This window comes from Ovis aries, chromosome 22, assembly GCF_016772045.2.
Source record: "Ovis aries strain OAR_USU_Benz2616 breed Rambouillet chromosome 22, ARS-UI_Ramb_v3.0, whole genome shotgun sequence".
NCBI lineage: Eukaryota > Metazoa > Chordata > Mammalia > Artiodactyla > Bovidae > Ovis > Ovis aries.
In genome coordinates, this window is record NC_056075.1 from 15,344,792 (window position 1) to 15,371,315 (window position 26,524).

General features: G+C 41.1%; 1 protein-coding gene across 5 annotated transcripts in view; it reads left to right on the top strand.

The window, feature by feature from the left end:
- Positions 1-26,524, top strand: part of PLCE1 (phospholipase C epsilon 1) — a 374,028-nt gene that overhangs the window by 295,940 nt on the left and 51,564 nt on the right. For all 5 annotated transcript variants that reach the window (XM_060405024.1, XM_060405025.1, XM_004020045.6 and 2 more), the window contains 10 exons: positions 2,465-3,140; positions 10,920-11,087; positions 12,896-13,013; positions 13,597-13,753; positions 16,908-17,033; positions 17,126-17,262; positions 19,627-19,865; positions 21,632-21,693; positions 22,402-22,567; positions 25,759-25,866. In XM_060405024.1, the coding sequence (XP_060261007.1) occupies positions 2,465-3,140; positions 10,920-11,087; positions 12,896-13,013; positions 13,597-13,753; positions 16,908-17,033; positions 17,126-17,262; positions 19,627-19,865; positions 21,632-21,693; positions 22,402-22,567; positions 25,759-25,866 (1,957 nt within the window). The remainder of the gene's footprint in view (positions 1-2,464; positions 3,141-10,919; positions 11,088-12,895; positions 13,014-13,596; positions 13,754-16,907; positions 17,034-17,125; positions 17,263-19,626; positions 19,866-21,631; positions 21,694-22,401; positions 22,568-25,758; positions 25,867-26,524) is intronic.

Below are 26,524 nucleotides of genomic sequence, written 5' to 3' on the forward strand. Positions count from 1 at the left end.
CCAAATAACTTGTGTGGATGCTCTGACCTCTAGGAGGTAGAACAGACTCACCTTTCCTTATGTGTGGGCTGCACACAATGACTTCCTTCCAAAGGGGACAATGTATAAGGAGGTTGTTGTTGTTTTTAAGTAACTTTATGTGGACATGGACTAGCACTACCTCAGCCAGGTCAGCATCAACAGCATAAGTCCTGTTGCTAGTATGTTCCCTGGATATGATGCGACAAGAATGGCTCTTTGACTCTGTGGTCTTCCTCCCCAGAACCCAGAGCACCAGAATAATTAGAAGAAAATTATCAGGCAAATTTGAATTGTTGGTCATTCTACAAAATGCCTGACCACTGTTCAACCGTCAAGATCATAAAATCAAGAAAAGTCTGAGAAACTATGACATAAAGAAATATGAAGGTTAAATGTAATATGGGCCCCTGGATGGAATCCTGCAACAGAAAAGGGACAAGGGTAAAAAACTAAAGAAATCTAAACAAAGTGTGTCCTGTGCTGTGCTAAGTCACTCAGTCATGTCTGACTCTTCACAACCCCATGGACTGCAGCCCACCAGGCTCCTCTGTCCTTGGGGATTCTCCAGGCAAGAATACTGGAATGGGTTGCCATGCCCTCCTCCAAGGGATATTCCCAACCCAGGGTTCTGACTCAGATCTCCTGCATTACAGGTGGATTCTTTACTGTCTGAGCCACCAGGGAAGCCCAAAGGTACACAGAGAAGGGCATCCTTGGATGGGCTTGAACCACCAATCTTCCGGTTAACAGACAAAGGCGATAACTCCACCGATCGTGCCACAAAGGCTAATATAAATACTAAACAAAGTGTAAGACTAATACTAACAAAGACTAATACTAAACAAAGTATGGGCTTTAATAAATAGTCGTGTTTTGTGGTATTGGTTCATGAATTGTGTCAAATACACCACCCTAATGTAAGATGTTAATATAATAGGAAAAACTGGATATGGGGTATGCTATCTTTGCAATTTCTCTCCTAATATAAAACTATTCTGAAAAAAATTTTAACTAATTTTTTTAATAGTTTCAAGTGAGTACATGCGTAGCTACCACCCATTATCAGTACCTATAAACCCCTGTTTTCCTGTCTCAATTATGTCACCACCTTTCCCCCTAGAGAAAAATTCACTGCTGTGAATTTTGTGATAATACATTCTGTTTTTCTTTATAAGTTTACCACTTTATGCCTCTCTAAACAATGTAGTGTAATTTTTCCTTTTTTGAAATTTACAGTAAGGTAATCACACAGTATGTGTGCCTGTATGTCTTGCTTAAGATTTGTCCGTGTTGCGCAGGTGGTTAACCATTGCATGCTTACTTTCGTGGCTGTGCAGGCAGGTGTTATATGAATACATCAAATTTTATTTGTATATTTGATTGTTGCTGGACATTTGGGTGATTTCCAGTGAGGATTATTTGAAAAGGATCTTCTGATCATCAGATTTGTAAGATCTCTTGTGGATTTTTTTTCTTTCTTAAGAATGCCTGTTTATGTGAGGCAAGGAAGAAGAACATTTTGCTGTTTGAAAGCAGGAGTGGGATCTTGCTCGGGGACCAGGATCTAGACTGAGAGTCCGAGAAGCCCAAGGCCGCTTCTCAGACCTCACCAAGAGGCTGTCAGCTGCCCAAGTGTCCCAAGGTGATGGGAACATCCCTTCCCAGGGATGTATGGACCAATTCCTCAATTTTACTCACCCCTTTGCTAGTGATGTCTGTGGATCAAGCGGTGAAAAGCCTTGCTCTTAGTAACAGTTCCTCATGCTTTGAAGAGAATGAGTCTACCTTAGGCACATTCCTACCAAAGTAGCCAAATAGAAGAAAGAGTCAGGCAGACAAAATTCCTGCCTTGGGTAGGTCTCTTCTGAGCTGGGTAACCTAGAGCCAGTTACTCACTCCTTCTGAACCTCAGTTCCTGCATAGATTAAAAAAATATGTATACTTGGGGCTGATTCAGGTTGATATATCACAAGAGTCAATACAATAGTATAAAACAATTATCCTCCAATTAAAAAAAATTTTAAAGAATAATAAAACTTACTTTGCAAGTAGGTCATATTAATTGCAAAAATGTATGTATTTAACACAAGAGGAAAGACTAATAAATAATGAAGACTGTTGTTATTTATATTAAAAATATAATAAAATAGTAGTTCCTTTATTCAGCCTGCTCCAGTACACTTGCTTGGAAAATTCCATGGACAGAGGAGCCTGGCGGGCTACAGTCCATGGGGCCTCAAAGCCTATGGTTAGACAGGTTGTTAAATATAAGATTTTAGAATACCACTATATAAAATCACTCTATGACTTTTAACATGTTATATTTTCTGTGCTAATTTGAATTTATAATGAAATTAAAAATGATGTCCAGCGTCAGTGAAAGATTTCTGTTGTTGTTACTTCTGGTTATAAGACAGATCAAATTTGTAACTCTTTCTATCAGGTTTATAATTGGAGATTTGTTGGATTCCGAAAATGACATCTTTGAGCAGCCCAAAGAATGGGACTCTCATGGATCAGAAGAGCCACAGAAAGCCTTTGACCATGGGATAGAGCTCATCCCATGGTACGTGCTGTCCATCCAAGCTGATGTGCACCAGTTCCTGTTGCAGGGGGCCACAGTCATCCACTATGATCAGGACACGCACCTTTCTGCCCGCTGCTTCCTCCAGCTTCAGCCTGACAATAGCACCTTGACCTGGATAAAACCCACCACTGCTTCCCCAGCCAGTGCTAAAGCAAAACTTGGTGTGCTCAGTAACACGTCTGAGCCTGGCAAATTCCCGTTACTGGGCAATGCTGGATTAAGTGGCCTGGTGGAGGGGATCTTGGATCTGTTTTCAGCAAAGGCTGTGTACATGGGACACCCTAACATTGATATACACACTGTGTGTGTTCAGAACAAACTGAGTAACATGTCTCTCTCAGAGACTGGCGTGACACTGCTCTACGGGCTGCAGACCACGGACAATAGATTATTGCACTTTGTGGCACCAAAGCACACAGCTAAGATGCTCTTCAGTGGATTGTTGGAGCTCACTAGAGCGGTGAGGAAGATGAGGAAGTTCCCTGACCAAAGACAGCAGTGGCTACGGAAACAGTACGTCAGCCTCTACCAGGTAAGGGGAAAGGGCTGCAGCCTTCCCTGTCTCCTCCGTAGTATGATTCTCCAGATTTATCTTGTGAAAGCACACTGGACAACTAGACCACCAAGGTTCATTTTCCCAGCTCTGTCAACTTTCTGCCTGAGTGATGTTGAACAGTTTTTACTTAACCTCTCTGTGCCTTAGTTTCTTATCTGTAAAGTGAGAAAAATTATGATATTATTCATATTGTACAAAGGATGACTGTGAGGCTTAACTGAGTTAATATGTATAAAGCCATAATGTAAATTCATACATATAAAGCATAGTGTCTGGCTCAAAGTAGGTCCTATTATTATTCTGTATGAAAATGGTGACTTCTCACATCTGGAAAGAAACAAGTTAATATAAGCATTTTCACTTAAAGTGAAAATGGAAGCATTGTAATCTGAATGCTTTTACACTTATTAGGGACTAGCTGATGTGTTAGAAATCTTCACTTTGGAAACTGAAATCCTATTTCATCTTCTAAAGTGCTGTGTGACTCTCAGGGAGTTATTTAATTTACTGTGTATTGCTGCCGAACTGTTGAACTTGTAAGTTTAAAAGAAACGTTCCCAAATGAGATAGTCATAACTAGAGTTCTTCCAAACCTCATTTGTAGTGGCAACAGCCCTTAGGAGGCAGCTTAAACTGAGTGAGTTTTTTGTTAACCCTAAACTATCAGGATCCTTGGGTTGGGAAGATCCCCAGAGAAGGAAATGGCAACCCACTCCAATATTTGCCTGTCATGGACAGAGAAACCTGGCATGCTGTACAATCCATGGGGTCACAAAAAGTCAGATATAACTGAGCAACTGAACACACACACGCATCAGGTACTTTGACACTCCAGCCAAAGGTCCACCAGGACTGGGTTAGATGAGGTGGTGAGGACAGACACAGGTGTAACTAGAGCCACCTGCTTATGGAGGAAGGAGGGCAGAGATTGCTTGGAAATTGAGTCATAAACCCCACTACCAGGTGACACTGTTGGTGGGATTGTCAAATGAGTTGTACAGAGTATTCAGTTTTTCTTTGCTATGTTTTTGTGTCATGTGTGAGTGAAAGTAGCTCAGTTGTGTCTGACTCTTTGAGACCCATGGACTATACAGTTCATGGAATTCTCTAGGCTAGAATACTGGAGTGGGTAGCCTTTCCCTTCTCCAGGGGATCTTCCCAGCCCAGGGATCGAACCTAGGTCTCCCACATTGCAGGCAGATTCTTTACCAGCTGAGCCACAAGGGAAGCCCTTTTCTATCTTATGGGGGAGAAATTATCTTTTCTAGTGTCACAGAACAAATACCACTGTGACTTAAATTACTCAAAGGATTGATTTTCATGTACTTTTCATAGTTCTAACATGGTTCTGACAAATTAAAACATTTTCTGCTCTGGAATGTTAGTAGAGTCACATATGTAAAGGCCCTTCTTTCCCCTTTCCCCACATCCATACAGTTCTTAATGAGTAGAGATCATACCCTGAAGAACTCGATTAATTAATAAGCACATAGGCCTATAAACATGACTATGCTGCACTGCCCAAAGCCAATTTTAGTTAACTCATCTAAAATGGAAACCAAGGGACCTCTCTGGTGGTCCAGGGGCTAAGATGCCTTGCTCCCAATACAGGGGGCCCAGGTTCTATCCCTGGTCAGGGAACTAGATCCCACATTCCACAGCTAAAGATCCCACATGATGCAACTAAGACCCGGCACAGCCAAATAAATAACTATTTTTTGAAATAAAATGGAAACCAAAATGCTTGCTTCCTGTCCACTCCACAGGGAGCTCTCAGTGGTTCCGGCTGCTTGGAATCCTGTCCACTCCACAGGGAGCTCTCAGTGGTTCCGGCTGTTTGGAAGGAAGGTCTCTGGAGCTATTATGAATATTGGTTTTCAATTACAGTCATTCCTTCTATAGTCATGAAAATGCATTCAGTCTGGTCATGAACCAGTCTTTGGGCTCAATTACAGTCACTGTCACAAACCTGTGTGGTTTCTTTGCTCCATTAGTTTCCTTCCCAATCTTACAAAATAACTTTGTAAAGTTATTTGTATAACTTACAAAGTCAACTTAGTTTCTCATTACTAAGTTCACAGTACTGTACTGTGGCTCAGATGGTAAAGAATCGGCCTGCAACGCAGGAGACCCGAGTTTGATCCCTGGGTCAGGAAGATCCACTGGAGAAGGGCACGGCTACCCACTCCAGTAGAGGAGCCTGGGGGACTACAGTCCATGGGGTCGCAGAGTCGGATACAACTGAGCAACTAACACACAGCACAGAGTTTCTCATTTACCCTGGCAACCTTCAGGTTATGCTGAAGGAGGCACCGGATGAGACCACAGTGGATGAGAAGAGGTGCTGCTGGAGCCGAGACAGAGGAAGTGACTTGGAGTTGACTTGGTCTTACGCAGTTGTAACCACAGCTCTATCCCTCCTTTTCTCTCCACCCCCATCCTTCCACCGGTGTGAGGAACCAAGCTGTCACATTGTAAGGGCAAAAAGGCTCCATATACCTCAGTCAATTCTGAAAACAGATGGCATTCATCCTCAAAACAGTGTACTGCACAAGCTGCCTAAGACAGACAACAGTCTTAGACACTCAAGATTTCTTTCTTATTTTAAGTGAAATAAGAAAATCAATGGACTACTCATTTTTCCATCATATAGACCAGTTCCCAAACTGTATCAGGGAATATTAAAAAGATGCTAATTTGGCACTTGGAGAACAAAAAGTCAAATCGGCATCATTCTAAATGCCCCCTTGGTGGTTTATAATACAGCTTAACACATTTAAAGCTCTGAGAAGTCCCAAAGTACAAAAGAAAATTTTAAACATATCTATAAACTAACGTAACGTATGGAAGGTCTTGACTTCTTCCAAACTTCCACTAACAGCCATGTAAGAATATTTCTTTATCCCCAATTTAGGAAGAGCTTATATAGAAAATAATATTCCTAACATCCAAGTCCTCTTGTGTGATGAATGTTTATACTGTTACTTTCAAATACAAGTATTTTAGTGCCGTGAATATAAACTAAGTTAATGGAAATAGTAGCAGGAGATAAAGCAAAAGACAAGAAAAAATAGTGACTTTTGCTTTTGTTTGTTTGGTTTTGGGGGGACTCTGCTCTGAGTCTTTGTTGCAGTACATGGGCTTCTTTTGTTTCCAAGCACGAGATCTAGAGCCTGTGAGCTCAGTAGTTGTGGCATGGACTTAAGTCCCCCAAGGCATGTGGGATCTTAGTTCCCTGACCAGGGCTTGAACCTGAGTCCTCTGCCTTGAAAGACAGATTCTTAACCCCTAGACCACCAGGGAATTCCCAATAGTGATATTTGTAACAAAGCCTAGGAATACAAGAAATTTTTAATTTAATTTAATCAATTTTTAATTGATACAGGATGTGGAAGAAAGGTCGGTATCATGAGCTTTGGCTCAAAGTTATGGGCAGAGCTTGAGAACTCATATATTTGGAAAGATCTCTGGGAAGCCAAGGAGGTTATACACAGGATTATCAGTAAACTTCTTTGTATACAACAGAAACAGATTCTAGCTATCTCCAAGGAAAAAGTGGGGCGTCTATTTGAAGAGTTAGATTGTTTTAAGAGTCTTTAAGGTATGATATGCAAAGATATGCCAAGTTAAAAGTACATGAATTTAAAAATATATATCTGTATTTATTTAGCTCCATGGGTCTTAATTGTGGCACTCAGGATCTTAGATCTTTGTTGCTGCGTGCTGGATCCTTAGTCTTGGGATGCAGGATCTTTTCACTGCGGCATGCAAACTCTTAGTTACAGCACGTGGTATCTAGTTCCCTGACCAGGGCCTGAACCCACACCCTCCACAAAGGGAGTGTGGAGTCTTAACCACTTGACCACCAAGGAAGTCCCAAAAGTACATGCATATTTTTTAAGGAATCAATTTCCTAATTCTCATGAACGGTTCACATGAACCGTTTTCTAAAACTGAGAATGTACCTTCACTTGCTATAGCCCAAATTTAAAATAGAAGGTACATCTTTCATCCATCCCAAGCAAGTTTATTGTTTTGTATAAAACAAAAGGAAGATTCAAAGTACATTTTAGTTCCCAGAAGGTCTCCTTTAAAGATTAAACAAAGGCATCCTGCCTTTTACAGGCCTAAAATATTTCCATTAATAATAAAGCTTGGCCCATGTTAAGATGTTCTGAATTTAGAAAAACCCAAGCAGTAGAGGCTGATTCTTTTATATGTACATGGTAATGGGTCTATTAAATTTTATTAAAGATTTTATTTTTTAGGGCATTTTTAGGTTTATTATAAAATTGAAAGGAAAGTACAGAGATTTCCCGTAAACCTCTTGTCCCCACACATACATAGCTCCCCCATTATCAACATGATTAACAAGAATGGTACGTTTTTTACAAAGGATCAGTTCAGTTCAGTTCAGTCACTCGGTCATGTCCGACTCTTTGTGACCCCATGGACTGCACCATCACCAACTCCCGGAGTTCACTCAAACTCACGTCCATTGAGTCAGTGATGCCATCCAACCATCTCATCTTCTGTTGTCCCTTTCTGCTCCCACCTTCAATCTTTCCCAGCATCAGAGTCTTTTCCAAGAAGTCAGTTCTTCACATCAGGTGGCCAAAGTATTGGAGTTTCAGCTTCAGCATCAGTCCTTCCAAAGAATATTCAGGACTGATTTCCTTTAGGATGGACTGATTGGATCTCCTTGCAGTCCAAGGGACTCTCAAGAGTCTTCTCCAGCACCACAGTTCAAAAGCATCAATTCTTTGGCGCTCAGCTTTCTTCACAGTCCAACTCACACATCCATACATGACCACTGGAAAAACTATAGCCTTGACTAGACATCGTTTCACAAAGGATAAACCTATGTTAACATGTCGCAATTTCCCAAAGTCCATAGTTTGCTTTAGAGTTCACTCTTGGTGCTGTACACTCTATGGGCTTGTACAGATATAGTATATTGACATATAGCCATCACTGCAATGCCATATGGAGCATTTTCACTGCCCCAAATATCCTGTGTGCTCTGCCTGTTCATCTTGCTCCCACTCCATACCACCCTCTTTTAGTCCCCTGCAACCACTGATCTTTTTATTGTCTCCATAGTTTTGCCTTTTCCAGCTGTTATATAGTTGAAATCATAGAATACGTAGCCTTTGTCAGATTGGTTTCTTTCACTTAGTAATATGCATTTAAGTTTTTCCCCATGTCTGCTTGCAGCTCAATAGTTCATTTCTTTTTATTACTGAATGAAATGTCATTGTCTTAGTGAACCACAGTTGATTCATTCATTCACCTACTAAAGGATTTCTGGGTTGCTTCCAAGTTTTGGCAATTATGAATGAAGCAAGTATAAATATCCATGTTCAGGTTTTGGTATAGACACAAGTTTCCAACTCAATTGGGTAAATATCAAGGAGTGTGATTGCTGAATCATACAGGAAAAGTGTGTTTAGTTTTGTAAGAAACTGCCTTCTAAAGTGGCTGTACCATTTTTCATTCCCACCAGCAACAAATGAGAGTTCCTATTGCTCTGCATCCTCACCAGCATTTGGTGTTGTCAGTGTTCTCAATTTCCGCCATTCTAATAGGTGTGCAGTTGTATCTCGTTGTCTTACTTCACGTTTCTCTGATGACATATGATGCGGAACGTCTTTTCATATGCTTATTTGCCACCTGTATATATACTTTGGTGAGGTGTCTGTCAAATTCTTTGATTTATTTTTTGATTGAGTCATTTGTTTTCTTATTGTTGAGTTTTAAAATTCTTTTGTACATTTTGGATAACAGACCTTTGTCAGACGTTTCTTCTCAAATATTTTCTCCCAGCCTGTGGCTTGTCTTCTAACTTTCTTGACCATGTCTTTTGCAGAGAAGAGCTTTTAAATTTTAATGAAGTGGTCTACTCTGTTTAAGCATTAGGTTTAATGTTTAAAGATGTATTAGTTAAAACCCACAGAAAAATTTTTACAGGATTTTTTTCGTAATCAGAGTATATTATGCAATAAGGTAGTTAAGAATCAGTTTGTGAAATTGTGTCACTTTGCGGTCAGTTTGGTGACTTGTTAGCAGGAACTCTCTCCAGCAGGCCTGCACCAGGTAGAGTCATCTCCAGCCATTTTCATTCTTTGCATCACTCCATTCAAGATTCATTTTCCAGGGGTGGAGGATTTTTTAACTTTTTATTTTGTATTGGGATAGAGCCAATTAGCAAGCAGTGTTGTGACAGTTTCAGATGGATAGCGAAGGGACTCAGCCATACATATGCATGTATCCATCCTCTCCCAAACTCCCTTCCCATTCAGGCTGCCTCATAACATTGAGCTGTATTATAGGACCTTGTTGATTATTATTCATTTTAAATATAGTAGTGTGTACATGTCAGGGTTGGTGAGTTTGATTGGCTTATTTGGGTCCTATACCAACCATTGGTCAAGGGAGGATGTTCCTCATTGACTGATAGACCCAAGACTATATCCAGGGACAAGAGATAAAGTAAAATTTGGTATGGTTAAAGAAAAGAAAAATGATCCACAGACAGGCATAAATCACAGCTATTCAGGACAGAAGGTCACCAAAATGTTTCATCATATATCATTCAAAAGATCACCAAGTATCCAATTCACTAAGCATCCTGGGATCCGTAAACGGGATTCAGGAAGTAGGAGGTCACAACTCAAGTCATCAAATCAGATAGTCATTGAACATTAGAGACAAGCGCAGACATGAAGGAGCAAACACATACACACATGCACACACGCTCGCACACAAAGTCGCTTTATTATTTGCATATTGTCTACAATAAAGCCAAAATCTATTTATAAGCACTTCTTTGCATATGCAAAGGAGGAATAACCTTAAAAGCTTGTAGAAAGTAAAGATAGTAAATAGAAATAGATTTAAAAGGTGCTTTTTCTACAACTTGTGAAATATCAATATTGTCTTTAATTCATATGTGACTTTTCGTAGTTTTATTACCTTTCCTGAATTATAAGGAGAATTGTTGAGCACTGTTTAATTACTCAATCCCTTCTGATAGTCAGTGCATGTTACATAGAGCTGCCTTACAAGAAGCAGCTATTGTAAACCATTATGTGCCCACTGAGGATGTTTTCCCTGCTCAAGGCATCATAATATACATGGTGTTCTGAGTCCCCTGGGCTCTCTGTCCTTGGATACCAGTCACTGAGGAAAATGGCAGCCCCCAAAGCCCTTCAAAATGAATTTCATGTACTCCACCTACTCTGACTTTAAAACTGTCCCAAGCATCAAGCTAGGTGAAAATATGTCTAGAGTGATGAAATAACAAATAGAACTTGATTTTACTTCAATAGAGTCATACACACATATATATACACCCTCCAAGTCCTTCAAAGCCCAGATTTACAAAGTACATCTTAATGAATTTGCCTGCAGTGATAATGCTGAAATATAACTTCTGAAAGTGGAAAGGGAAATTTTTTTGTTAATCCCAATTGAACGTGGCTGTATTAAAGCACAACGCTGGAACTCAGCAGAATATGATAAAGCACAACGCTGGAACTCAGCTGGATGTGACCAGGACCACAGAGGACTTGATGAAATCCCCAACAGAGAGCCTGGACAGTTAGAAAACAGAGCCACTTGGGTGGCCATATCATTATTCTTTGGTGACAGCCTGTGCTCCTCTGCCTCTGGGAATTTCCTGAAAGCCTTTGATACATTTACTCCCCTTTACTCATTCTTCCCTTATGGGTTCAGAATGTGTCTCTTTTACAGGAGGATGGACGATATGAAGGCCCAACTTTGGCTCAAGCTGTAGAGCTGTTTGGTGGCAGACGATGGAGTACTCGAAACCCCAGCCCTGGGACATCAGCAAAGAGCGTTGAGAAGCCCAACACCTTGAGCATAAGCAACACTAAGAAAAAGAAGAAAATCCTTATGAGGGTAGAGTGTTACTTGTTTATTAAGCATCCAACCCAGTCATCTGGGACCACTGTATAATCTACATAACCATAAACTATTTTAGGTCATTTGCATTGGGGACAGGGTGAGATGTAAAACAAATAAAATACAAGAGCTCACCAAGTGCCCACTGGATGCCAAACCCAGTTACAAGGAACTGAGTCACCACCAGCAAAAAGTCAGGGTCCATAGAGGGACACAGAGATGCTAACACAGTGAGATCTAAGTAAGAGTCACTGTCACACTGTCTGCAAAGTGCTGTGGGAGTAGAGAGAAGGGAAATAGAAGACTGGGAGTCAGGCAGGGATGGCTCCACAGAGAAGGCGAGAGGTGGGTCTTAAAGGACATATAGGATTCACCAGGCAGACAGTGCAGGGGAACGTCTCTCTGGCACAGGGGGCCCTGGTTTCAGGCTTCAGGTTGGAGCATGGGCTCTGTGGTGGGCAAAGAAAGGATAGTAAGGAACAAGGATCATATTAGGAAGGTCTTGGAGGGTCAGAAGGCTAGAACTCAATTTAAAATATATTAACAAGAGAAGCAAGTGTCCATCCACCAATGAAGGATAAAGAAAAGGTAAAGGTAAAGTCACTCAGTCATGTCCAACTCTTTGCAACCCCATGGGCTGTAGCCTACCAGGCTCCTCTGTCCATGGGATTTTCCAGGCAATAGTACTGGAGTGGATTGCCACTTCCTTCTCCAGGGGATCTTCCCGACCCAGGGATCGAACCCGGGTCTCCCACATTGTAGACAGACGCTTAACCATCTGAGCCACCAGGGAAGTAACATGTACATACAATGGGGATAAAAAGAGGGAAATCCTGTCATGTGCTGCAACATGGATGACCTTGAGGACATTATCCTAAGTGAAATAAGTCAGTCACAAAAGGACAAATACTGCATGATCCAGTTACAGGTATGAGATACTAGAGAGGTCCAACTCTTAGAAACAGAAAATAGAATGGTGGTTGCCAGGGACTAAGGTGAAGGGGAAAGGGGGAGTTGTTTAATGAGTATAGAGTATCAGTTTTGCAAAAGTGAAAAAGTCCTAGAAATGTCTTGCACAACAAGATACAAATAGTTAGCACCACTTTCTCTATGGTAGACTTAAAAATTGTCATGTGTGTGTTAGTTGCTCAGTTGTATCTGACTCTTTGCAACCCCATGGACTGTAGCCTGCCAGACTCTTCTGTCCATGGGATTCTCCAGGCAAGAATACTGGAGTGGGTTGCCAGTTCCTTCTCCAGGGGATCTTCCTGACTGAGGGATGGAACCCAGGTCTCCCACATTGCAGGCAGCTTCTTTACCATCTGAGCCACAAGGGAAGCATTAAAAATGGTTAAGATGGTAAATTTTGTGTTTTGTTTTTTAGCATGATATATATATATATATATATAATATATATTGCTCTATATTATATATTACATTGTTTATATTATCACTATAGTGTAATACATTTTCTTCATGGTTAACTGGGAGAAGTTCCACTCTTTGCACTTGGGAGGCTGTTGATGCCTAGGTTGAACTTTATCTGCTTCATAATTCTGTCTCTGCACAGACTTCAGGGACCTTATGACTTCTCTTGTCACCCTTTCAACCCCAAGGAGTACTGCATTATCATGAAGAACACATGGGATAAACAGAACAAGGGAACACTTGGTCAGCCTTCACATAGGTCTTTACTGGTTTCACCAGGGGGAGGTGGTACTGATGGTGGATCAGTGAAAACATAGGGACCTACCTGAGCTAAGCAGTGATGGGAAAGATAAGCATGGTGAGTTTTCTGTTTCCAGGGTGAGAGTGGAGAGGTGACAGATGACGAGATGGCCACCCGAAAGGCCAAAACACACAAAGAGAGTCGGAGCCGGAGTGGTTCTGATCCTCAGGATGTCAATGAACAAGAAGAATCAGGTAAAGCAGTATCTTCACATCTGAGGGTTTTTTAAAAGGGAAAACATGCATTTGGTCTTAAATTGAGATTTAAGTATCACAGACCTTCTTAACTAAACTCTTATCTTATTAAATATGCTTACCTTTGTTTTTAACTGGATGATGGAACCCAAGAGGTATTTCTGCAAACACAAGTTTGCAAACGTTAGTTGTACTTAGAAGAAAATACTAACTAGTTAACTTGCCTTTATTGACAAGGAATATTAGATTTGAAAGATACAATCAAATCACTGGATTAGACCAGTGATTCTTACCTCCTGGCTGGATATTAGAGCTTTTTAAAGACTCTCTGCATGCTCTAGCCACACCCCAGCCCAAACGATTCAGACTCTGTGTGAGTCCAGGATATCCATGCCCTAAGTTCCCCAGATGATTCTGATGTGTAGCCAGGATTGAGACTCACCAAAATATTTTAATGCTTCTTATACAGTAATTGCCTGTATAGATTGACTTCCTCAGACATTCAGAAACATCTTTTCTATCTGATTTCTGGGGGAAAGTATAATCAGAGTCATTGTCTCTCTTCTGTCTTCCACTCTCACAGAGGCAAATGCCATCATGAGCCCTCCCAACCCTCTCCCTTCCAGAAGAGCCCACTCCTTGACCACGACTGGGCCCCCTACCTTGGCTGCCGGGGCGTCATCTCCCATCAGGCCAGTGTCGTCCCCTGTGCTGCCTGCTTCCAACAAGAGCCCAACCAGGTGGGGCCTTAACATGATAAAAAGAAGGACCCTTTACACCATGCAGGTTGTGTAGGAGGGCATCCTCTTCCCGCGCTCTGTCGAAAGATGGTCTCTAACAATCACTTTAAAACTGAAAACCTCCAAATTTTAAAAGCTATTAATTTTCTTGACTGCATTTTCCTACTTTCTCACATTGCTACTATACACACTGCTTTGTGACCCCATAGACTGTACCCCGTCAGGCTCCTCTGTCCATGGAATTCTCCAGGCAAGAATACTGGAGTGGGTAGCCATTTCCTTCTTCAGGGGGTCTCCCAACCCAGGGATTGAACCCAGGTCTTCTGCTTTGCTGGCAGATTCTTTACCATCTGAGCCACCAGGGAAGCCCCTCACATTACTACAATGGCTTCTAATATTTTTTGACAAACCAGTCCTTCAAAGGCTAGTGATAGTAACAAAACATGAGCTGTCAGTCTCTAAATCTGTACTGTCTGACCTAGCAGCCACTAGCCACAGGAAAGGACTTCCCCAGTGACGCAGCAATAAAGAATCTGCCTACATTGTGGGAGCCACAGGATCCCTGGGTCAAGAAGATCCCTTGGAGGAGGGTACAGCAACCCACTCCAGTATTCTTGCCTGGAGAATCCCATGGACAGAGGAGCCTGGCAGGCTGCAGTCCATAGGATCACAAAGAGTCAGACATGACTTAGCACAGCACAGCAGCCACAAGAAAATTTAATTGTAATTCAAATTTAATTAAAATAAAACTTCAAATTCAGTTCCTCAGTCACACCAGGCACATTAAAAGTGTTACATAGCTACCACAGGCTGGTGCTACTGTATGTACTAAACAGTGCAGATAAAGAACATTTCTATCATTGCAGGAAGTTCTATTGGATAGCACTGCTCTAAATGAAGAATAAATGTTTTAATGTAAGCAACTTGATCCTTTGCTAATGAGTGAAATATATTTAACACTCTTCTCATGTATAAGATGTACATGTCTGGAGAAATGAACGTCTTACAGCCAGTTGAAGAGGTTTAGATATAATCCTAAAGCTGATATTATTGTAAATAATTTTTTAAGGTCCATGCCAATTAAAGATTTGAAACAGCCACCCTCTTAAAAAAACATATTAAAATGAAAGTCTTTCAGAGGAATCAGAATGCCATACCATCTCCCTCAACCCCACACTAAAGTTTAAGAAACGTTGAGATTCCAGACACAACCATGATTTATAAAAAATAAAAAATAAAAAAAATTCTATACTTCGTCAGAGAAGTAGGAGGAGGAAATGGGTCTGGACAGGTACTGGTTTAGAAACACTTTTATACACACACACTTAACACACATGCATCACCCCCCTTCCTTTCTCCTTCTCTTCCTCCCCACATTTCTCTCCTCCCCATGTCTCTTTTTCTCTTTCCTTGTCTCTCTGTCTCCGTCTGTCTCTCTGGGTGTCTCTCTGTACCTCTCTCTTTCTCTCTCTCTTGGAAGCTTGCTATAGATAAAAACCCTACAGTAAATCCTCTTTTAAAGGGAAGCATCCTTTCACGGTGTGAATAATGAATGTCATTTCTGCATTTGGCTTAACTGGGTCACAGGTACCTGAAAAATCTTTTTACCACTTTTGCAAGGTTTGTAGGTTTGTAACAAAATTCCAGCTACAAAGGATCAGAATTCTTTGCCTTATATTTCAGCCTAAACAGTATCCTGGGAAAATAAAACAGCCACATAACTACGGTTAAGTGGCCTTTCCCTTTATTTCAATCTCTCATAAGCAGGAAAAGGGAAGACAAAGTAAACGAGGAAAATGTTTTCAAAGAGGTAAAAGTAGAGAGACTACCGCGCCAGATGCAAAATCAGAGGACTCCGCCATAGGAGGACAAGGGGGCCAATAAGAGAAGACAAGGCGGGACAAGAGAAGTCAGCCTGAATACTCTTCAAGAAGAGAGCAAGACTGAGCCCCAGGAAGGAACCGAACAGAATAGAGGTTCCTAAAATTAGAGGGAGTCGGGTACCTACAGACAGTGGCTGGTCGGGGGACCAGAGGAAGGCAGGCATGAAACATACATGTTTAAATTCAAATGAAAAACCAATTTGTTATCAGACCTTTGTCCTCTTCTTCAAGCTCTACCCTCTGTTTCCCACACCATACTGGGGAATCAACAACCCAGGCCTACAAAGTATAATACCATAAATCTATCCATTTGTAATACTCTTCCATTAATGGAGGTGACCTTCAGATGTCAGCACAAAATAATTTTCCATAAATAAACACTGTTGAAAGGATCAAGGACAAGCTAGCTATTCATTACTATATTCTCTCTATTTTCTTATATATTTGAAATATTTTAAAAATGAAAAATTAAGGACAACAACAAAAATGAAAAAAAAAAAGAAAGATCCTACTAATTGGTTTGACCAAAAACCAGCCAGAACATTTCTCATACTCTCCTTTCAAGGAACCAGCATAGGAAATAAAAAAATATTGTGAAAGAGCTAGACTGAATTTTTGACCCAGATGACTGATATTTTTATATTAAATAGATACAGCCTTGGCAGGTGCAAATATAATTCTAGGCAAGAGTTGGCTTCTTTCCACCCTTAATATTTTTGTGACTCACATTTTCCATTAGCATTAAAAACCCTTGTTTTCATCTAAAAACTGGTTAAGAAAGGAGAAAGGGAAGACATTGATACATTCAAGATTTTCTTCTTAAATGTGTTTCTATGATTTAAAATATATGAAAGCACATGAATAATTTTCCATAAGTTATAAATGCACAACGTGAGACTCTTTTTTAAAATGACTTTTCTTCAAAACCACTGAATTTATGGGTTTTTTTTTCCTCTCATTGACCTGTGATTTCAAAGACCTGTTTTGATTTGTAGAGGAATATTAACTCAGCTTTGTGCCCTTATTAAATAGGCTGTAAACATGAAGTGGTTTCAGTATATAATGTTTTATTTCCTCTGATGCAATATAGATGAATTTGGAGAGAAATGAAAAGGTGTAATAATCAAAGCAATGCTTAGAAAGAAAAGAGCCTAAACTTCAGTGACTGCTGTCCATCTTTCTGTTCATGTTGCTAATCTGAGAACGTCTCTTAGGGCAGAGTGACAGAACCAGTCCCAGTTCTGCCCATCAAGGCCGTGTCTTTGTTGCAGTGCTTGGAACAGCAGCAGCTGCTGGCCAGGGAAGATCAAAGGAGGGATGCAGGGCTTTCAGAGCTTCATGGTTTCAGACAGCAGCATGAGTTTTGTGGAATTTGTTGAGCTGTTCAAATCATTCAGGTACGGCCGGCTTTCTTCTCAGCCTTTCCTCCTCTTACCCTTCCCTTGTTAAAACGAAGCTAAAGACAAGGTGTTCTCCATCCTGTGCCCAGTGTGAGGAGCCGCAAGGACCTGAAGGACCTCTTTGACATCTACGCCGTACCCTGTGACCGAGCTGGCTCTGAGGCAGCCCCACTCTATACCAACCTGACCATTGACGAAAATATCAGCGGTCTTCAGCCTGACCTAGGTTTGTGTGGCAATTTAATATTTCCTTTTGAGACCTTTCTAACTAAAAATAGTTAGAGACCCAGTCATGCAAACCTTCAGCCTGTCCCATGTGGCACACTACCCCCAGGAGCATGGTTAAATGCTTAGAGAATCATTTCTCTAATGGGAGTGTTATGGGGATGGTATTATTAGCATTTTGGACTAGGAAATTCATCATTGTATGGGTCTGTCCATAGAATCTAGAATATATTTAACCAGTAGAGCCTTCCAGTCATTCTGACAACTAAAAATCCTTTCCCACTTATTTCCAAATGTCCACGAAGTTTGTGGCACGTCCCAGTTGGGAACTGCCAGTTTCTTCCCTGCATCCAGGTGGGTGGGTGCTCCACCCAGCACTGGGAGCTGTCTGCCCTTTGACAGGAGAGCCTTCCCTGACCTCAGCAAAGTACTCCTGCCTGAACATTGAGGACATTTTTCCTAATGCGCAAACCAGAATCTCTATTCCTTGATCCCATTCACTGCCACCACCATTACCATCACCACCCATGTATTTTAGGCCTATTGTTTTTCTCTTCTGTTTTTCCTGGAAACCATAAACCTTTCTAAAAAGCAAAAAACAAAAAGAACATAGTCCTCTTTCCTGCATTTTCTTTTTTAATTATTTAAACACATATTGTCCTTAAGCTAAGAATACCAACCTTTTTCAACCTTAGTTATAAATGTACATAACTAGATTTGTCAAGTAGTTGTAGTTTTCAAAAAAATAACAGACTATTTTTTAGGACAGTTAACAGAAAAATGAGCAGAGAGTACAGAGAGTTTCTGTATGCTCTGCCCCCATATATACAGTTCCCCCCTTAGTAATTTTCTGCATTAGTGTGGTATATTTGTTACAGTTGAGCCAATACTGATATATTTGAAGTCCATAATTTACATTAATGTTCACTGTCTGTGTTATCTATGGGTTTTCACAGAAGTATAATGACATGTTTTTGCCATTACAATAGTATACAGAATAGTTCCACTGTCCTAAAGACCCGCTGTGCTCCGTCTTGTCATTCTCCAACTCTCCTCTGAACCCCTGGCAAATACTGATCTTTGCTTTGCTTTTCCCAGGATGTCATATAGTTGGGATCATACAGTATGTATGTAGCCTTTTCAGACTAGCTCCTTCCACTGGGCAATATGTGTTTAAGGTTTCTTGATGTCTTCTCATGGTTTGACAGCTCATTTCTTTATATTGCTGAGTAATATTTTGTTATGTGTATGCTTGCCCATTCACCTATTAAAAGACATCTTGGTTGCTTCTAAGTTTTAGCAATTATGTAGAAAGCTGCTGTAAATATTTGGTATGCAGGTTTTTTTGTGGACATGTTTTCAACTCACCAAACAGGTAGGACTGGAGTTGATGGATCCTATGGTGAGCCTATATTTAGCTTTGCAAGAAACTGACACACTGTTCTCCATGGTGGTTAGAATGAAAATGACTACCCATACCAAAGTGGGTGCAAATGTGGAGCAACTAGGGCATTGCTGCTGCTGCTGCTAAGTCGCTTCAGTCGTGTCCGACTCTGTACAACCCAATAGACGGCAGCCCACCAGGCTCCCCCATCCCTGGGATTCTCCAGGCAAGAACACTGGAGTGGGTTGCCATTTCCTTCTCCAATGCATGAAAGTGAAAAGTGAAAGTGAAGTCGCTCAGTCGTGTCCAACTCTGTGCAACCCAATAGACGGCAGCCCACCAGGCTCCTCCGCCCATGGGATTTTCCAGGCAAGAGTACTGGAGTGGGGTGCCATCGCCTAATGGGAGGGTAAAACAGTACAGCCAACTCAGAAGAGAATTTGGCTGTTTCTTACAAAATAGAATGTACTCTTACCATATAATCCAGCAACTGTACTCCTTGGTATTTACCCAAATGAATTGAAAACATATGTTCATATAGGCACCTGCACACAAACGTTTGCAGTTACATTTTTTTTTTACAGTTACACTTTTAAAGTGCAGAAAAACTGTAATCTTAAGGGTACGTCTTCCATGCATGCTTAGTCATAGAAGTGGATATTCTCAAAAACCAAAGTCTGAATTCAGCCTAAAGTCCCCAACCGAATTTACATTAGTTTGCATCTGATACTGAAGTTTATGGGCTTTTAGGATCATTGACCTAGCTCTCTTCATTTCTTTTATTTATTCACTAATTCTTTTTTTTTATTATTCTTTCAACTATGTGAAGCCAGGAAGAAGCACTGAGCTTGATGGCTTGTTTAGACAGATTAGTGAAGAGTTACTACAGCTTAATATTTCCACAACACCATTATCTCCAAAATGGGCTTTATGAAAGATTCTGGCTAGCCTGTCCATGTTCTGTTGGTGGTTCTGTTTCAGATTTGCTGACCAGAAATGTCTCAGATTTGGGATTATTCATCAAGAGTAAGCAGCAGCTGTCCGACAACCAGAGGCAGATATCTGACGCCATTGCTGCTGCAAGTATTGTGACAAATGGCACCGGGGTGGAGAGCGCATCTCTGGGTGTATTTGGAGTTGGCATCCTCCAGCTCAATGACTTCCTAGTGAATTGCCAAGGAGAACACTATACTTATGATGAAATCCTCAGCATTATCCAGGTTTGTATCTCTTGTGTGCAAGCACATGTGTAAAGCTTCCAACTATTCTTATTATTTTCTGCTGAACGTTTACTCTTTTTATACTTCCTTCCAATGACTTTAAAGTCTGGGAGAGAAATAGAAGGTTATTTAAAAAAAAAAAAACAAATATGTAAGTGTTCTTATTTAACATACAGTTAACATAGGTCCTAAACCTTTTTCTTTTGCTGTCGTTGTTTAGTTGCTAAGTCATGTCTGACTCTTTTTCCATCCCATGGACTATATAGCCCACCAGGCGCCTCTGTCCATTGGTGCTTCCCTGGTGGCTCAGTGGTAAAGAATCCGCCTGCCAGTGCAGGAGACTCAGATTTGACCCCTGATTCGGGAAGATGCTCTGGAGAAGGAAATGGTAACCCACTCCAGTTTTCTTGCCTGGGAAATCCCACAGATAGAAGAGCCTGGTGGGCTACACTCCATGGCATTGCAATAGTCAGCTACAGCTTAGTACCTAAACAAGTCTTCTTTTCCCTGTGGCTACCGTAAGGAATCAGTACGTGATTGTTGTTTGTTGTTCCAGCACATGCAATGGCATTGGTAGTTAGGTCATCAGCTATGTTGATTGTCTAACAAATGTTTATTAGCTTCTACTCTGGGCCTGGAAATATAGTAGTTGAGAGGATCAAGTTCTGACCCTTATGGCAGTTTACACTCTAGTGGGTGAGGCAAACTGTAAATGAATAAAGATATCATGTAATTTCAGGTAATCATGGGCTCTGAAAAAACACTGAGCACAGTAAGGGAATGGAGGGCTCAGAGGAGTAAGCCAAGGCCACTCGAGGGAGGTAACACTTGGGCTGAGCCCTGAATGATTAAGCCTTTTGAGGGTCTAAGGAGAGAGCTTTCCAGACAGAGAGTAGCAAGCAGAAGCCAGCTTGGAGTCTGTGAGGAATAACAAAAGCCAGAGGGATTGTAGCAGACTTGATTTCAGACAGGTGGGCAGGGGCCAAACCACCCAGGCATCTTAGGCCATGGTAAGGAGTCCATGTGAGATGGGATGCTACTGGAAATTTTTGAGCAGGGGAAGAAGATGATTTAAGTTTCTAAGAGGTCACTCTGGCCCCACTGGAGTATAAACTGGCTAGGGAAGGAGTGAAGGCCAGAGAAACTGGGAAGGAAGCTGTCACTGTAACCCAGAGGAAGTGGTCATGGCTTCCTCTAGGGGATGAGGGAAGAGAGGGGGCCAGATGGTTCACTGTGGCTGCACGACATGCAACAGAACTAATCTAGGCTTTTAGCCTCCCTTGTCAATTGATTAGGAATCAGTGGATTAGCTGGCCAGCAACTGGACTTGATCACTGGCGATGCTAAAAATATAAGATTATGATCACATGACTGAGTATGCACTAAGATATGGTGGAGAGTGAACACTGTCCTGAATGGATCTTCACATTTCACCTCCCACCAGCTCTGTAGTAGCTGCTGTTCTGATCCCCATCTTCACCTGGATAAACTGATACTGTTTGTTTCCATATAAATCAGCTTTATTCCTTTCTCCCTCTCTCTTTTTTTCCTCTTAAATAAATATGCTTCCTATAATAAACTCACACATAATAAATGTTTTCTTTTGGACTGAAAAACTACATTTTACCACTCCATAACTAAATTAGTCCAAATATTTGGTTTAGATATTTCCTGATGAAAACAGAACAGTTTTAAAAAATGATGTGGTGGTTTTTTCCCCTTTAGTTTCCTTTACCTAAATAACACTCCTTTTGTATCCCTTGCAGAAGTTCGAGCCTAGCGTTAGTATGTGTCATCAAGGCCTAATGTCATTTGAAGGATTTGCAAGGTAACTTTTAAAATATTTTTGCCATCATTTAAGCATGTACATTTTTCAAATAGACTCAGATACAGAGAACAAACTAGCTGTTACTAGTGGAGAGGGGGCTTGGGAGAGGGACAAGATCGGGGAAGGGGGACTTCCCCAGTGGTCCAGGGATTGAGACCACATTTCCAATGCAGGGGGCACAGGTTCAACCCCTGGTGGGGGAACCTTAGTTTTGCCATGTGGTGCAGTCACAAATAAAATAATTTTTTTTAAAAGATAGGAAAAGGGGACTAAAAGATATATATGATAAATACAAGGATTAATGTACAGCACAGGAAATATAGCCAATGTTTTATAATAGCTTTATGGAGTATAAGCTATAAAAATACTGAATCACTATGTTGTATGCCTGAAACTGGGCTTCCCAGGTGATGCTAGTGGTAGAGAATCCGCCTACCAATGCAGGAGATGTAAGAGATGCAGGTTCAATCCCTGGATCGGGAATATCCCCTGGAGGAGGGCGTAGCAACCCACTCTAGTGTTCTTGCCTGGAGAATCCCGTGGACAGACAAGCCTGGCAGGCTACCGCCCATGGGGTCGCACAGAGATGGACACGACTGAAGCAATTTAGCATGCACACCTGAAACTAATATATTTTAAGTCAACTATACTTCAGAAAAGAGAGTATATAGTTTTCCTATGCAAGTCTGAGAAAATTATTTCCCCTAGGTTTCTGATGGATAAAGATAATTTTGCCTCGAAAAATGATGAGTCACAGGAGAACGTTAAAGAAATGCAGCTGCCCCTCTCCTACTATTACATTGAATCTTCACACAATACCTACCTCACGGGCCATCAGCTCAAAGGAGAATCCTCAGTAGAACTCTACAGCCAGGTACCGAGAATTTCACTGGGAATGTGGTTTTCATTCATCTTATTTATGTAACCCCCTGTCACAGAAAGTTGACCCCAGCCTCCTTTGATGAGCTTATATGCTGTTAATTGCGAAATGTGAGGACACATGATGTGTGGGAAACTGCCGATATATACAGCTGTTTTCTGTCCTTTTTTTCTTTCCGTTCTCCCCCCCCCCCCCCCCCGCCCATCTATACTTAACCTTTATTCTAGGCAAAAATAAATAAATAAATAAGTAGTAGTTTGAGACTCATAGCTTTTAGATCTTGGTTAGTCTGACCTACCCCCTACTAAAATTAGATTTTCCCATGAGAAAACTATCTAATTGCTTGCCTAGATGCTAAATAAATCAATATATTGTAGTGGGAAAGCATGGTAGAAAATGCAACTGTCTATGAAGTTATTCCCAGAATATTGTTTGTTTTGTTTTGCAATTTGTTAGAAAATTAATCCATCATTATGACAACCGACTTATTACCAAAAAAAAAAAAAAACCTACAAAGTGTAGGCCCCATCCTTACACACTTAAATTGATGGGAATGTTTTCAAAAACTCAGAAGGGTCTCTGGACTAGAAAAAGCACATCCTTTTCACCTAAACATCCAGCTCTCAATTATCTGTATGACTGTTGCTTCTGTTGTATTTTCTGCAACACTTTTGTCTATGCTGCCTGTTTTCTGAACTCCCACAAGATGAGTTAATTGCGGGAGGATCTAGCTAGGTCCTGTGTGTGTGTGTGTGTGTGTGTGTGTGTCCATGTCTGTGTGTTGGGGGAAGGGGTCCAAGTGTAAAAATTATAACTGTATTGTATACATAAACCCAGCATACTTGAGCTTCCTTTATTCTTCAGATTACTCTAGATATTTCTCAAAGCATGAGTTAAACTTCTGTCCCAAAGCTTATCGGGTATGGAGTATGTCTTTTAAACTCTAAAATTTAAGGTGATTTTATTATGAAATGAAGGCATGTTCTTAGAGTCACGATTTTCAAAATAAGTGTCTGTCAAGGGACCTCCGCTGCTGACACAGAAGAGCTGACATTAGAGGGTCCCATGCCCTGCGCCCACTGCAGCTGAAGATTTGCTCGTTTATGTGCTTTCTATACTGGCCCTCTGTTTGCACTGAGAATTCCAAGGTTAAAAGAAGTTTCAAACCTATTGTTCGACAGGAAAGAAATGAAGTGTGTGTGTGTGTGTGTGTGTGTGTGTGTGTGTGTGTGTGTGTGTGTTTATTCCAGGAAAATAAGCAGGGATTGGTGTCCTAGCTTTAATACCTACTACACTTACCTATTTGACATCAGGGAAGTTTTCTTTTTTAATTTTTTTTCAGGGGCATTTTCTTTTTAAACTCCTTGACATTATACCCCAAGCCTTTGAATAAAGCACAGAAACTCCTAAAATAGATTCACAGATATGATTAAACCTTACATGTGAGGCTCCCTTTTATTTCATTTCTTACCAGTCTGCTGTCCCTCAACTCCTCCAATTACCTCCTAACATTCGTTACTTATGGGGTCTTTGAGAAGTGAGAGAAAGCCCTGTTCTCATCTGGAATTTTCAGCCCTGGTTCTCCTATTCTAGTGGTATGTGGAAACTTTAATGTTATGTGGACTTTAATACAGACCTTTAATCTTTTCATGCTGAAAACCCATCTGGTCTGCTCCCAGTCAGTGAACGTTCTTCCCAGTGTGGCTCACTACAGAGAGCCTCATGTCCCAGCTGTCATGTTGCATAACAGTTTCAGCCCAAAGCAACACACCGCTAGATACTCTAATGCTGAAAAATGCTGAGGACCTTGGGATTCTTTACCACAGAATCAGTTCCCTGTGGGATGAGAGGTCATCTAGAAAAACTGGGTTCTCTATGGTGTGCAGTGGGAAGAATCTAGCAAGTATCTCCTATAAAAGCATTAAGGGGGATTCAACTGTCTAAGTTGTATTATAGCAACTGTAGTGGCCACTAGCCCCCAGTTACTGGATTGCTGTTACATGGAAATAGGTATGTGGATTCTTAAATCAGAGAGTTGGCTTGTTCACAGATACATACACCTCTTAGCTTGGTTGACCCTTTTGAATATCATCATCTTTAAGATGGTCCCCACATAGAGTCTATGGAAGATGAAGTTGATCCAAGCTAACATTACAGAAATGCCACCCAAACACATGGGTCAGGGCCTCTGCTTCCAGCTTTAGGTCCAGGAAAGCAAATAGGTATCATCTCATCTAATTCATTGGTAGTCTTTCCTGGAGTTCTTTGCTGAGGAGGTCATGAGATGATGCATCTGAGCTTTGGGGGCAAGTGTGTTATGACTGATTACTGATGACTGCTATGGGTATGGAAAAGGGGAGTTTATGGATTTATTTACTGCCTCTGCTGTGGATGCTGTTCTAGGATTAGACAGCAAACAAATACCTGATAACTCCTTGCTTCTACCCTTCTCACATGCTACATGTTCACAGCAAAGGTATTAGTTTTGGGCCTAAACAGAGGAGCTTTGGGCTTCCCAGGTGGCACTAGTGATAAGGAACCTGTCTGCCAATACAGGAGACATGAGACTCAGGTACAGTCCCTGGGTCAGGAAGATCACCCCCTGGAGGAGTGCTTGGCAACCCACTCCAGCATTCTTGCCTGGAGAATCCCTATAGACAGAGGAACCTGGAAGGCAACGGTCCATAGGGTCCCAAAGGGTCGGACACAACTGAAGCAACTTAGCACCACACCCAGAGGAACTTTTATCCTGATTAGATTCATATAAGTATTTCAGTTCATTAAAGAATCAGGGTCCTCATTTCCTCATCAGCACCCGTGTCACCTCCTCTGACATCTGCCCAGACAGAGCTCTAGCCTGGCTTTTTCATTTCAGGATATACCATATGTAGGTCCCTTGAAGGACCAAAGTTGATGGGAAAACAATCATGCTATTGCTATCAAATTTTACCTTCCACTAGTATTCAGCTCTGGCCAGCACTCTTTCCACCTTAATTTGTTCTATCCCTTCCCCACCTGTGATAAATCGTGGCCTTTGGCCAACATATGATGTTTCTTTTCAATCTTAGGCCCTTCTGTTTCAGCCTGGAGCGTGAACACTGATATGTGGAAGCCTGTGCTGGGTTTAATTTGAGGCTTTATCTCCATTTGCTCATCTGGGGTGGATTTACTCATTGATCCCACAGGTCCTCCTGCAAGGCTGTAGGAGTGTAGAGTTGGACTGCTGGGACGGAGATGATGGAATGCCCATCATTTATCATGGACACACCCTGACAACCAAGATCCCCTTCAAGGTAATGCTTCATAACTTTCTCTAGATCAGATCACAGAGAGTCATTATCTTCATTCATCATTTAAATAAGTGACTCTTCCAAGTTATACCTTAGGCTGGGGGTTCTTATCCTGGGGCTTAAGACTTCTCCAAATTGTGGGTAGATGTGCACATGTTTGTTTTTCTGGGAGTTGATCTAAAACTCTCCTTAGATTTCCATTCAACCAAAGTTTAGTAGCCATTACCGTAAATTAGTTATCATGCAATAATGTTATTGCAATTTTTGTATCATAAAATGATACAGAAAAGGCAGGAGTTGTTCTCTTGCTGTAAGAATTAAAGATCATTTTTCCTGGTGTTCTGCTGACAAAGGCCAACATCGTGTGTCTGGAGAGGATGAAATAACATTATAAAGGAATGAGAACTGATTCCACCTCGGGGGATTGGTCACCCAGGAAGACTGGTCTCATTGTATTATGATGTCAGTTTCTAGGTAGTTTATTTGTTCATTGTGCAATTATAAACCTCAATCAGAGGGTCTTTGGCTGTGGCATCATTTTTTTTTTCTGAACTGTAACTGGACTGAGAAGGAATATTACTATTTTTGTCTTATATGTGAAGATAATGGCTAAAAATATATTTTCTCTTCAACTCATTTTCCTATTCAGCCATCTTTAAAC